Genomic DNA, 14970 nt, shown 5'->3' on the forward strand with positions numbered 1-14970 from the left:
GGACAGAGAACATTTTGGTCCTGAGAAAACAACTGGAGCACTTGATGGGAAGTCAGTGTGAGAGTTAAGGTTTTGTAGTGAGGGGAAGAAAAATCACTAAAATAAAGTGACCTAAATGGGAGGAAATGCTCAAAAACCCCAAACACTCTAGCGTGTTTATAACCGGGGGAGCAATTCCTCCGCATGTGATCCGTTGCTAGCGGCAATACCCAGCAAAAAATGCACACATACAATGTCACAATACACCTCAGATCCTTTGATGGTCACAGATGATTCTCTGAGGAAGCAGGAACTATCCTTAGAAAGTCCCCTTTTTGCAAGAGTCTGTCTGGGTCCAGGGAGCACACCACTGATGGTTACCTCCCTGGAAATGCTGATATTTCCTTTACAGTTCCAAATACATGACCTAATATTTATTACTGTTGCAACCTGCAACTTCTCCAAATTCCTCTGTAGGGATGGCAGTCATCGATAAATGGTCCTTCAATCCTTGTAATATGGTAGAACCCCAGGCTTAAGGCCCCTGAGTCATAACATGTAATCAAATGTTGACTTACACAATATTTTTCCCTCTCAATTGGAAGGTCTAGTTATTTTTCAAAGATCACACTCTCATTATAAAGCCATTTTGATGAAAGATAAAACCAGTCTGGGGAATCCCTGTAGACATGGGCCAGTTGCTTCCAGACAGTTATCCATTACCCGGCATGTAATATGTCTCATGAATCTGTAACTTAGGTTCCTTGAAGTGTTACGAGACATTTGCTTAGTCAACAGCCCCATGCTACCTGATAAAATACCCCTGAGGAGGAGGACACGTTCTCTTACCATAACTGACAGAAGAGTCAAGAGAACCAGACCAAATCATCTGAAGGGCAACAATGGTAAGTGGCTATAGCAAACTGGAAATGTAGGAAAATTCTATTAGATTGACTGGTGGTGGTCTAAATGCTGGAACCTCTATGTGTCCCAAGTAAAAAGGTGTCCTCATTGGGGTCACTTTCTATTGTCAGTCTCAAAAAGTGCTCTTGCCTTGAGGTTTCCCATAGCTCCATTTCACTTTAAGGTAGGTTGACCTGCAAATTTAAACAGGTTGTCCTCTGCCAGAACAGCTTGCTGGATCAGTTAAATGATACATGGCGGACTGATTAGACACTGGGTCTTGCCACAGGAGGGCATAAAATGACTTCCCCCTCTGCCTTATAAATCGTCTCTCAGAGGCTACTTTTGGGTAGTGTACCTCTTTGTGGGTTATTATTGACTGCTAGACATACTGTATCTCTATGATACACTCAGACATTTTTCCCAGTTGACAGTCCCATTGAGAGCTTGCCACCATCCCCGTTGTTTGCAGTGGTGTTCTGAACAAGAAAATTGGACTCCTATGGACTGGTACGGTACCGTCTTTAGCAACGAATCCAGGTTTTGTTTGGGATCAGACGACAGTCAGGTTAGAGTATGGAGGCCTGATGGTGAGCATTTCAATCCTACCTTTGCTGTGGACTGACACACTGCCCAATCTGCTTGTGTGATGATCTGGGGAGCCATCGCATAAGACAGTCGGTCACCCCTAGTAATGACATGAGGGACACTAACAGCTCAGTGATATGTGCAGGACATCCTGCCACCACATGTGTTCCTCTCATGGCAGGGCTTCTAACTGGCATTTTCCAGCATGATAATACTCACCAAGACACAGCAAGGGTTTCCAAGGAATGTCTCCTTCAGATTACAAAAAAATTCTTGGCTGCCCGGTTGCCAGATTTATCACCAATCCAGCATTTATGGGACCAGCTGGGATGCCAGCTTCACCAATGTATGAATGTGCAGAACCTACAGGCCCAGCTGTAATATCGGTGGGCAAATGTGCTGCAGGAAACCATATAGAACCTGTATAACTCCATGTCCAACTGTATCTCATCTTGTATCCAGGCTAGAGTCCATATCTCATCTTGTATCCAGGCTAGAGGCCGTATCTCATCTTGTATCAAGGCCAGAGGCTGTATCTCACCTTGTATCGAGACTAGAGGCTGTATGTCTTCTTGTATCCAGGCTAAAGGCAGTATTTCATCTTATATCCAGGATAGAGGTTGTATATCATCATGTATCCAGGCTAGAGTCCGTATCTCACCTTGTGTCAAAGCTGGAGGCCATATCTCATTTTGTATCCAAGCTAGAGGCTGTATCTCATTGTGTATTTAGGCTAGAGACCGTATCTCATCTAGTAACAAGGCTAGAGGCTGTATCTCATCATGTATCTAGACTAGAGGCCGTATCTAATATTGTATGAAGGCTAGAGTCTGTCTCTCTTCTTGTATCCAGGCTAGAGGCTGTATCTCGTATTGTATCCAGGATAAAGGCAGTATCTCATCTTGTATCCAGGATAGAGGCAGTATCTCATCTTGTATCCAAGCTAGAGGCCGGATCTCATCCTGTATCTAAGCGAGAAGACGGATCTCATCCTGTATCCAGGCTAGAGGCCATATCTCATCTTGTATCTAGGATAGAGGCTGTATCTCATCTTGTATCTAGAGTATAGGCTGTATCTCATATTGTATGAAGGCTAGAGGCTGCATCTCTTCTTGTATCCAGGCTAGAGGCTGTATCTCATCTTGTATCGAGGCTAGAGGGCGTATCTCTTCTTGTATCCAGGCTAGAGGCAGTATCTCATTCTATATCCAGGCTAGAGGCAGTATCTCATCTTGTATCCAGGCTAGAGGCAGTATCTCATTCTATATCCAGGCTAGAGGCAGTATCTCATCTTGTATCCATGCTAGAGGCCATATCTCATCCTGTATTCAGACTAGAGGCCGAATCTCAACATGTATCCAGGATAGATGCCGTATCTCATCTTGCATCCAGGCTTGAGGCTGTATCTCATCTTGTTTCCGGGCTAGAGGCCGTTTCTCATCTTTTATCTAGGCTAGAGGCTGTATCTCATTCTATATCCAGGCTAGAGGCCGTATCTCATCTTGTATCCATGCTAGAGGCCATATCTCATCCTGTATCCAGGCTAGAGGCCGAATCTCAACATGTATCCAGGATAGATGCCGTATCTCATCTTGCATCCAGGCTAGAGGCCGTATCTCATCTTGTTTCCGGGCTAGAGGCCGTTTCTCATCTTTTATCTAGGCTAGAGGCTGTATCTCATCATGTATCCAGGCTAGAGGCGGCCTAACAGGGTCCTAGAGCCTCCTTTCCGTTGCACCTCTTCTTTCGGTCTCATATTGTAATCACTTACATTTACCACCTTACAGTCATACATAGGAGGCTTCATTCCACCATCTCCTTCTTGGTGTGGGATTTCGGCAATGATCGCCCCTTCTTCTCCATATATTATTGAGGCCGCAGTTTGCCCTCTCGGTAGCCTCAGCCCGGTCTTTGCAGCGCGGCGTATAACAGATTGCTCCGCGCCGTACAATTGATTGCCGCAGCTATAAGGCGTCAGCAGTTCTCGGGTAGAGGAGCCGTTTAATATATGGACACGGCCGTGTTCTCTGTCATTCTCCAGCTTTATGACCAGAATGAACCTCTGAATGATATCTTCTGCAGAGGTCGGGCATCGCCCCATCACTTATCCCGCCTGGCACATATGCAGCCATTGATTTTCCAATAGGCAGTGATTGGCAGGGTAATTCTGCATTGCTCGTTAATCTTTGGACCTGTCATGGTGACATCTCCAGCAGAGCTTTCATATGGCTGAGCAGGGTCTCTTAGTGAGATTGCATCATGGACGCTCTTAAAGGGGAAGTACCCCGAGTAATGTGTAACGTCCCTAAAGCTAAAGTCGCCATCCTCATCAATGTCCGCAAATATCCGGTGATTTCTCTGTCTGATTTTAGGTGTTGGGTCGGGGAGGATACACGTTCCAAAACTGGGCTGAGACCTACGGATCAAGCCCCGAACTCTACTTCCAACCTACCTCTGTGGAAGAAGTGAAAGAGGTAAGTGCAGGGTCCCTGGAGGAACGGACGCCCATTATGTCATCCTGGGGGCCACAACCTCAGTGTATGTCCTTTCCAAATATTAGTGCAACTACAACTCCCAACATGTCCTGTCCTTCTGAGGTCTCCAGTCTCCTGCACTGGGGTTCTCTCCCGATGGTGGACATGGACTCCTGTCAGGAGTGATCCCCATTCTGCGCTTTCTCTGCTCTCCTCTCTGGCAGCTGAGGGTTTGCTACAATTGCATCCACCTTCTGGACTCCAGACAGATACAGTTTCCCTGCCCTGATACATTGTAACAAACTACCAGGGAGATTTGTGCTGCTGATTTATTAAGCTTATAGAGCAGGGATGCTCCTCCTGCGTCTCTCCAGCTGTTGCAAAACTACAACTCCCAGCATGCCTTAATAGCTGCAGGCTGTCTAGGCATGCTGGGAGTTGTAGTTTTGCAACAGCTGGAGGGCCGCATGTTGGGCATCCCTGTTATAGAGGATTACCTGGACTGGACACAACTGTAACAAACCCTCAGCTGCATTAGCTGTGTAGAGAATCAGCCTCTGTTTCTACACAAGAACATGTCCATTCACAAACAGCAAGCAGAGATCTTGAAAATGGTGAGGAACAACCCTCTGCTTCTGGCAGCTGAGGGTTTGCTACAATTGCATTCAGCCTTGACAGCCCTCTGGACTCCAGACTGATACATTGTAACAAACTGTCAGGACACTAGGGAGATGTGTGCTGGGAGGATTACCCAGACTGGATACAACTGTAACAAACCCTCAGCTGTATAGATGTTTCCGTTCACTGACAGGCAGAGATCTTGAAAATGTTGAGGAACAGAATTACAATGTGTATAGGAAAGTTGCAGAATTTCTTATTTTCCAGTGACTTAGGATCTTACACACGGCCGTCATTGTCCCTATGACAACACTTCTTGTCTCATGGATAGAAGGCGGCAGTAATGAGATTTCTTTCCTTTCTCCTCAGATCCTGGACCTGGCCCGGCAGCGGAGTAAGAGGGTGAAGGTGGTGGGGGGCGGGCACTCGCCCTCGGACATCGCCTGCACCGACGATTTCATGATACGGATGGATAAAATGAACCGAGTAATAAAGGTGCGAACTGTCCTCATGGAGGCACTGTGGATGTCACTGTTATGGGGGCGCTGTGGATGTCACTGTTATGGGGGCACTGTGGATGTCACTGTTATGGGGGCACTGTGGATGTCACTGTTATGGGGGGCGCTGTGGATGTCACTGTTATGGGGGCACTGTGGATGTCACTGTTATGGGGGCGCTGTGGATGTCACTGTTATGGGGGCACTGTGGATGTCACTGTTATGGGGGCACTGTGGATGTCACTGTTATGGGGGGCACTGTGGATGTCACTGTTATGGGGGCACTGTGGATGTCACTGTTATGGGAGCACTGTGGATGTCACTGTTATGGGAGCGCTGTGGATGTCACTGTTATGGGGGAACTGTGGATGTCACTGTTATGGGGGCACTGTGGAGGTCACTGTTATGGGGACACTGTGGATGTCACTGTTATGGGGACACTGTGGATGTCACTGTTATGGGGGCCCTGTGGATGTCACTGTTATGGGGGCACTGTGGATGTCACTGTTATGGGGGAACTGTGGATGTCACTGTTATGGGGGCACTGTGGATGACACTGTTATGGGGGCACTGTGGAGGTCACTGTTATGGGGGCACTGTGGATGTCACTGTTATGGGGGCGCTGTGGATGTCACTGTTATGGGGGCACTGTGGATGTCACTGTTATGGGGGCACTGTGGAGGTCACTGTTATGGGGGCACTGTGGATGTCACTGTTATGGGGGCACTGTGGAGGTCACTGTTATGGGGGCACTGTGGAGGTCACTGTTATGGGGGCACTGTGGATGTCACTGTTATGGGGGCACTGTGGAGGTCACTGTTATGGGGGCACTGTGGATGTCACTGTTATGGGGGCGCTGTGGATGTCACTGTTATGGGAGCACTGTGGATGTCACTGTTATGGGAGCACTGTGGATGTCACTGTTATGGGGGCACTGTGGATGTCACTGTTATGGGGCACTGTGGATGTCACTGTTATGGGGGCACTGTGGATGTCACTGTTATGGGGGCGCTGTGGATGTCACTGTTATGGGAGCACTGTGGATGTCACTGTTATGGGGGCACTGTGGATGTCACTGTTATGGGGCACTGTGGATGTCACTGTTATGGGAGAACTGTGGATGTTCACTGTTATGGGGGCACTGTGGATGTCACTGTTATGGGGGCACTGTGGATGTCACTGTTATGGGAGCACTGTGGATGTCACTGTTATGGGGGGCACTGTGGATGTCACTGTTATGGGAGCACTGTGGATGTCACTGTTATAGGGGGCACTGTGGATGTCACTGTTATGGGGCACTGTGGATGTCACTGTTATGGGGGCACTGTGGATGTCACTGTTATGGGGGCACTGTGGAGTCACTGTTATGGGGGCACTGTGGATGTCACTGTTATGGGGCACTGTGGATGTCACCTGTTATGGGGGCGCTGTGGATGTCACTGTTATGGGGGCACTGTGGATGTCACTGTTATGGGGGCGCTGTGGATGTCACTGTTATGGGGGCACTGTGGATGTCACTGTTATGGGGGCACTGTGGATGTCACTGTTATGGGGGCACTGTGGATGTCACTGTTATGGGGGCACTGTGGATGTCACTGTTATGGGGGCACTGTGGATGTCACTGTTATGGGGGCACTGTGGATGTCACTGTTATGGGGGGCACTGTGGATGTCACTGTTATGGGGGCACTGTGGATGTCACTGTTATGGGGCACTGTGGATGTCACTGTTATGGGGCACTGTGGATGTACTTTATGGGGGACACTGTGGATGTCACTGTTATGGGGGCACTGTGGATGTCACTGTTATGGGGGCACTGTGGATGTCACTGTTACTATGGGGGCACTGTGGATGTCACTGTTATGGGGCACTGTGGATGTTCACTGTTATGGGGGCACTGTGGATGTCACTGTTATGGGGGCACTGTGGATGTCACTGTTATGGGGGCACTGTGGATGTCACTGTTTATGGGGGCACTGTGGATGTCACTGTTATGGGGGCACTGTGGAGGCACTGTGGATGTCACTGTTATGGGGGCACTGTGGATGTCACTGTTATGGGGGCACTGTGGATGTCCACTGTTATGGGGGCACTGTGAATGTCACAGTTATGGGGGCACTGTGGATGTCACTGTTATGGGGGCACTGTGGATGTCACTGTTATGGGGAGCACTGTGGATGTCACTGTTATGGGGGCACTGTGGATGTCACTGTTATGGGGGCACTGTGGATGTCACTGTTATGGGGGCACTGTGGATGTCACTGTTATGGGGGCACTGTGGGATGTCACTGTTATGGGGGCACTGTGGATGTCACTGTTATGGGGGCACTGTGGATGTCACTGTTATGGGGGCACTGTGGATGTCACTGTTATGGGGGCACTGTGGATGTCCCTGTTATGGGGCACTGTGGATGTCACTGTTATGGGGGCACTGTGGATGTCACTGTTATGGGGCAATGTGGATGTCACTGTATGGGGCACTGTGGATGTCACTGTTATGGGGGGCACTGTGGATGTCACTGTTATGGGTGCACTGTGGATGTCACTGTATGGGGGCACTGTGGATGTCACTGTTATGGGGGGCACTGTGGATGTCACTGTTATGGGGGGCGCTGTGGATGTCACTGTTATGGGGGCTGTGGATGTCCCTGTTATGGGGCACTGTGGATGCACTGTTATGGGGGCACTGGGGATGTCACTGTTATGGGGGCACTGTGGATGTCACTGTTATGGGGGCGCTGTGGATGTCACTGTTTGGGACTGTGGATGTCCTGTTATGGGAGGCACTGTGGATGTTCACTGTTATGGGGAGCACTGTGGATTCACTGTTATGGGGGCACTGTGGATGTCACTGTTATGGGGGGAAATGTGGATGTCACTGTTATGGGGGCACTGTGGATGTCACTGTTATGGGGCACTGTGGATGTCACTGTTATGGGGGGCACTGTGGATGTCACTGTTATGGGGCGGCACTGGTGGATGTCACTGTTATGGGGGTGCACTTAGTGGATGTCACTGTTATGGTGGCACTGTGGATGTCACTGTTATGGGGGCACTTGGGAGGTCACTGTTATGGGGGCACTGGGATAGTCACTGTTATGGGGGCACTGTGGATGTCACTGTTATGGGGGCACTGTGGATGTCACTGTTATGGGGTGCACTGTGGATGTCACTGTTATGGGGGCCTGTGGATGTCACTGTTATGGGGGCACTGTGGATTGTCACTGTTATGGGGGCACTGTGGATGTCACTGTTATGGGGGCCACTGTGGATGTCACTGTTATGGGGGCGCTGTGGATGTCACTGTTATGGGCGCATGTGGAGCACTGTTGGCATGGTCACTGTTATGGGGGCACTGTGGATGTCACTGTTATGGGGGCACTGTGGATGTCACTGTTATGGGGGCACTGTGGATGTCACTGCTATGGGGGCGCTGTGGATGTCACTGTTATGGGAGCACTGTGGATGTACACTGTTATGGGGAGCACTGTGGATGTCACTGTTATGGGGGCACTGTGGATGTCACTGTTATGGGGCACTGTGGATGTTCACTGTTATGGGGGACACTGTGGATGTCACTGTTATGGGGCAATGTGGATGTCACTGTTATGGGCACTGTGGATGTCACTGTTATGGGGGCACTGTGGATGTCACTGTTATGGGGGCGCTGTGGATGTCACTGTTATGGGGGCACTGTGGATGTCACTGTTATGGGGCACTGTGGATGTCACTGTTATGGGGGCACTGTGGATGTCACTGTTATGGGGGCACTGTGGATGTCACTGTTATGGGGGCACTGTGGATGTCACTGTTATGGGGGCACTGTGGATGTCACTGTTATGGGGGCGCTGTGGATGTCACTGTTATGGGGGCACTGTGGTTGTCACTGTTATGGGGGCAGTGTGGATGTCACTGTTATGGGGGGCACTGTGGATGTCACTGTTATGGGGCGCTGTGGATGTCACTGTTATGGGGGCACTGTGGATGTCACTGTTATGGAAGCACTGTGGATGTCACTGTTATGGGGGCACTGTGGATGTCACTGTTATGGGTGCACTGTGGATGTCACTGTTATGGGGGCACTGTGGATGTCACTGTTATGGGGGCGCTGTGGATGTCACTATTATGGGGGCGCTGTGGATGTCACTGTTATGGGGGCGCTGTGGATGTCACTGTTATGGGGGCGCTGTGGATGTCACTGTTATGGGGGCACTGTGGATGTCACTGTTATGGGAGCACTGTGGATGTCACTGTTATGGGGGCACTGTGGATGTCACTGTTATGGGGGCACTGTGGATGTCACTGTTATGGGGGCACTGTGGATGTCACTGTTATGGGGGCACTGTGGATGTCACTGTTATGGGGCGCTGTGGATGTCACTGTTATGGGGGGCACTGTGGATGTCACTGTTATGGGGGCACTGTGGATGTCACTGTTATGGGGGCACTGTGGATGTCACTGTTATGGGGGGCCACTGTGGATGTCAAGATAGGGGGATCTGTGGATGTCACTGTTATGGGAGGCACTGTGGATGTCACTGTTATGGGGGCACTCTGGATGTCACTGTTATGGGGGCACTGTGGATGTCACTGTTATGGGGGCACTGTGGATTGTCACTGTTATGGGGGCACTGTGGATGTCACTGTTATGGGGCACTGTGGATGTCACTGTATGGGGGCACTGTGGATATCACTGTTATGGGGGCAGCTGTGGATGTCACTGTTATGGGGGTGCTATGTGGATGTCACTGTTATGGGGGCACTGTGGATATCACTGTTATGGGGGCGCTGTGGATGTCACTGTTATGGGGACACTGTGGATGTCACTGTTATGGGGGCACTGTGGATGTTACTGTTATGGGGGACACTGTGGATGTCACTGTTATGGGGGCGCTGTGGATGTCACTGTTATGAGGGCACTGTGGATGTCACTGTTATGGGGTCACTGTGGATGTCACTGTTATGGGGGCACTGTGGATGTCACTGTTATGGGGGCACTGTGGATGTCACTGCTATGGGGGCGCTGTGGATGTCACTGTTATGGGAGCACTGTGGATGACACTGTTATGGGAGCACTGTGGATGTCACTGTTATGGGGCACTGTGGATGTCACTGTTATGGGGCACTGTGGATGTTACTGTTATGGGGGACACTGTGGATGTCACTGTTATGGGGCACTGTGGATGTCACTGTTATGGGGGCACTGTGGATGTCACTGTTATGGGGGCACTGTGGATGTCACTGTTATGGGGGCACTGTGGATGTCACTGTTATGGGGGCACTGTGGATGTCACTGTTATGGGGGAACTGTGGAGGTCACTGTTATGGGGGCGCTGTGGATGTCACTGTTATGGGGCCCCTGTGGATGTCACTGTTATGGGGGCACTGTGGATGTCACTGTTATGGGGGCACTGTGGATGTCACTGTTATGGGGGCGCTGTGGATGTCACTGTTATGGGGGCACTGTGGTTGTCACTGTTATGGGGGCAGTGTGGATGTCACTGTTATGGGGGCACTGTGGATGTCACTGTTATGGGGGCTGGATGTCACTGTTATGGGGGCACTGTGGATGTCACTGATATGGGGGCGCTGTGGATGTCACTGTTATGGGGGCGCTGTGGATGTCACTGTTATGGGGGCACTGTGGATGTCACTGTTATGGGGGCGCTGTGGATGTCACTGTTATGGGGGCACTGTGGATGTCACTGTTATGGAAGCACTGTGGATGTCACTGTTATGGGGGCACTGTGGATGTCACTGTTATGGGTGCACTGTGGATGTCACTGTTATGGGGGCACTGTGGATGTCACTGTTATGGGGGCGCTGTGGATGTCACTATTATGGGGGCGCTGTGGATGTCACTGTTATGGGGGTGCTGTGGATGTCACTGTTATGGGGGCGCTGTGGATGTCACTGTTATGGGGGCACTGTGGATGTCACTGTTATGGGAGCACTGTGGATGTCACTGTTATGGGGGCACTGTGGATGTCACTGTTATGGGTGCACTGTGGATGTCACTGTTATGGGGGCACTGTGGATGTCACTGTTATGGGGGCACTGTGGATGTCACTGTTATGGGGGCACTGTGGATGTCACTGTTATGGGTGCACTGTGGATGTCACTGTTATGGGTGCGCTGTGGATGTCACTGTTATGGGGGCACTGTGGATGTCACTGTTATGGGGGCACTGTGGATGTCACTGTTATGAGAGCACTGTGGATGTCACTGTTATATGAGAAAAAAGGGGGGAATGCAGCAGCACTTTGCAAACCAGATAAAGTATAACAATACTATAGTCACAAAACATATTATGGTGCTAATGCTTATTTATAAAGTGAGATGCTTGGCATACGCATTTTGTACAAAACCATCTGAGCCCGTCTGCCGGACGTCAAGGCGATCTCTGTAAGACGGGTCCTAACACTAAATACTACCTGTTATGCTCCATAATGACCGCCATAAAGTTCAGGGAGTGTTGGCTCCACATACATGCCGGGTCCACTCTGCCTTTTACCATTTTTGGTGCCATAATGGCCTCCATTACAAGGGATGCAGGTACCAACATGCATGCCGAGCCCACTCCATACCTCTCCTTGTGCCAGACGGCTTCCAATGAATGTAGTGAGAGCAGCCACAGCTTTATACTGAGACTAATTAAAATCAGCCTATGGGGGAAGACCATTATGGCACCAAAAATGGTCAAAGGCAGAGTGGACCCGCCATGCATGTAGAGCCAACACTCCCCGAACGTTATGGGGCATAACAGGTAGTATTTAGACGCTGATTATTCTCCAGCTTTATCCGCAAGTCAGGAAAATGCAGAATAAAAGACAAAGTGATGGATGGAACCGGTCAATACTTAATCCTCTACACGCGGAGGCGTGACATCTCTTTATATTAGAATGTATCTGCGCAGTGATTTACACATCAGTACCGGTTCGGAGGGACATAAGTTCAATAGAGAAAGCCCATCCCCCACATATTGCTGGCAAATCATGATGGGACCATATATAACAATGTCACAGGGTCCCAGATCAGGGGGAAACTAAAATATGAGGAGCAATGTAGTATCACTGGTGACCACCGGGGGCAATATGGAGACATCTCCGTCCAATCTGTACACTGCAGTCGGTCAGATTCCTATATCAGAGCTTCTCAATAATGTACAATATCATTTTAAAGTCAATTTATTTCAGTAATTAATTCTAAAAAGTGAAGTTCACATATTCTGCACACACAGTGATCTATCTCAACAGTTTATTTCTTTTACTATTGATTATTGCTTACGGCTAATGAAAACCCAAAAGTCAGGATCTCAGAAGATTAGAATATTATAGAAGACCAATCAAAAATGACTTCTAATACAGAAATGTTGGCCTCCTGATAAGTCTGTCCAGTGTATCTCCTCAATACCTGGTCAGGTCTCCTACCTCAATGTGGCATGGAGGCGATCAGCCTGTGGCACTGCTGAGGGGGTATGGAGGTCCAGGTTGCTTTGATAGAGGCCTTCAGCTCATCTTCATTGTTGGGTCTGGTGCCTCTCATAGATTCTCTATGAGGTTTAGGTCAGGAGAGTTTGCTGGCCAATCAAGCACAGTGATATCATGGTTATTACACCAGGTACTGGTACTTTTGGGGGTGTGGGCAGGTGCCAAGTCCTGCTGGAAAATGAAATCAGCATCTCCATAAACCTTGTCAGAGCGGGAAGCATGAAGTGCTCTAGGATTTCCTGGTAGATGGCTGCGCTGACCTTGGACTTGATAGAACACAGTGGGCCAACACCAGCAGATGACATGGCTTCGCAAACCACCAATGACTGTGGAAATTTGACATGGACCTCAGGCTTCTTGGATTGTGGCCTCTCCATTCTTCCCCCAGACTCTGAGGCCTTCCAAATGAAATGCAAAATGTACTTTAATCTGAAAACAGGACTTTGGACCACTGATCAGCAGTCCAGTCCTTCTTCTCCATAGCCCAGGTAAGACGCTTCTGAAGTTGACGCAAGGCTTGACGCAAGGAATGAGGCAGTTGTATCCCATATCCTGGATACGTCTGTGTGTGGTAACTCTTGGAGCACTGACTCAAGATGCAGTCCACTCCTTGTGAATCTGCTCCAAATTCTTGAATGGCCTTTTCTTGAGAATCCTTTCGAGGCTGCTGTTATCCTTGTTCCTTGTGCACCTTTTTCTACCACATGTTTTCTGAACTCTCCATTAATATGCTTGGATACAGCACTCTGTGAACAGCCAGCAATGACCTTTTGTGGTTTTCTCTCCTTGAGGAGGATGTCAATGACTGTCTTCTGGACAACTGTCAAGTCAGCAGTCTTCCCTATGATTGTGGAGCCTACTGAACCAGACTGATGGACCACTTAAAAGGCTTAAGAAACCTTTGCAGGTGTTTTGTGTGACACAATGAGTCTTCAAGATTGACATTTTTCACAATATTCTAATTTTCTGACACACAGATTTTTGGGTTTTCATCAACATTAAAAGAAATAAACCCTTGAAATAGATCACTCTATGTGTAATGAATCTTTAGAATATGTGACCTTCGCTTTTTGAATTGAATTACTGAAATAAATCAACTTTTCGATGATATTCTAATTGATTGAGGTGCACTAGTATACCCCACATGTATGAACTTTACATCCCCATATCTGAGACGCTCGGGGTGGGCACACTGGATGTGCACAAGAGCCCTGTAGGTCAGGGAGGGCAACTATGAGAGGAGAGTGTCTACAAGGCATGTCTCTTTCTAGAGGACTCAACATGTCCATAATCCAGTTTCTTCATCTACCACTGGAGACAGGACTTAAAGGGATATTCCCATGGTATGCGCTAAATGTCTCATAGGTGTAACTTCCAACTCCCATTCGCTTCCCACCTGGTTGTGGTGGCCGGTGGCTACTTCACCTGGATGATCGGGGGTTTAAGGGACCCCCAGAGATGAGACTTGCACCTATCCTGTGGCTGGACGGACCCTGTTTGTTGTACAGCACAATGGCTCCCCCTAATGGCAGAGAAGTGAATTGCAGACCCTCATCAGTACATACCACTTCTATACTTAGAGGGCATTCAAAACTTTTCACAGCTTTGTGTCGGTGATGGCGCTTAGCTTTGTGTCGTGTCCCTCTGCTGATTAGATTCCGGGCAAGGAGGCGCCGCTCATCCTAATGGCTCCTACTTGTTATAAGAGACATGGAGAGCGCCTACCCCCCCCCCCCCTCCTATCTACCACACTGGGGATTAATAACTCTTCCCGCACGTTCCCCCTGATATGATTCATGCCGCTCCTGGACAGATCCTTCTACATAAGTTCTATTCAAACACAAAGTCTCATTTAATTTGCCCTTTTTATTCCTTCCTTCTGTTTAAATAAATCATTTCTCGGGGATGAGTCCGTCTTAGGAAATAAAGCCGCTCGCTCCGAGTCTCGCTGCCACAAAAGAGCTCAATGGCTTCTTAAAAATATCATTTTTTCCATTCAAAGGCCTAATTCTCTGCGTGACAGACCTCTTGCACACGCACTTATTTTCTTTCCGTGTCCGTTCCGGTTTTTTTGCAGGGGCCAGCTGTTCCGTTCCGCACGGACGTCATCCGTATTTTTTGCGGATCCGTTTTTTGCGGACCCAAAATACATACGGTCGTGTGCAAGAGGCCTTACGGTGATCTTCTGCTGAAGATACCGAGCTTATATACACATGGACACAAGTATGTGTCCAAGGATCCATTGACTCCTCCGGTAACATTATTATCCAGCACCTGGCCCCGCTGTGTGGGGGAGGGGGGCACCATTATGTTCTATTACTTTTCTATAAGGCACTTGGTGCAGGTGCAGTCCATTACTGCGCTCGGGAAGCTCTCGCTATTACCTTGGGGGGGGGGGGTGCGGCCGCAGCGAGAGAAACATC

General features: G+C 49.2%; 1 protein-coding gene across 1 annotated transcript in view; it reads left to right on the forward strand.

Moving 5' to 3' along the window:
• Positions 1-761: 761 nt before the first annotated feature.
• Positions 762-14970, forward strand: part of LOC122934154 (L-gulonolactone oxidase-like) — a 123319-nt gene continuing 109110 nt past the window's right edge. Inside the window, exons 1-3 of the mRNA XM_044289397.1 lie at positions 762-884; positions 3843-3944; positions 4932-5057. Of these exons, the coding sequence (XP_044145332.1) occupies positions 882-884; positions 3843-3944; positions 4932-5057 (231 nt within the window). The 5' untranslated portion in view covers positions 762-881. The remainder of the gene's footprint in view (positions 885-3842; positions 3945-4931; positions 5058-14970) is intronic.

This window comes from Bufo gargarizans, chromosome 4, assembly GCF_014858855.1.
Source record: "Bufo gargarizans isolate SCDJY-AF-19 chromosome 4, ASM1485885v1, whole genome shotgun sequence".
NCBI classification, from domain to species: Eukaryota; Metazoa; Chordata; class Amphibia; order Anura; family Bufonidae; genus Bufo; species Bufo gargarizans.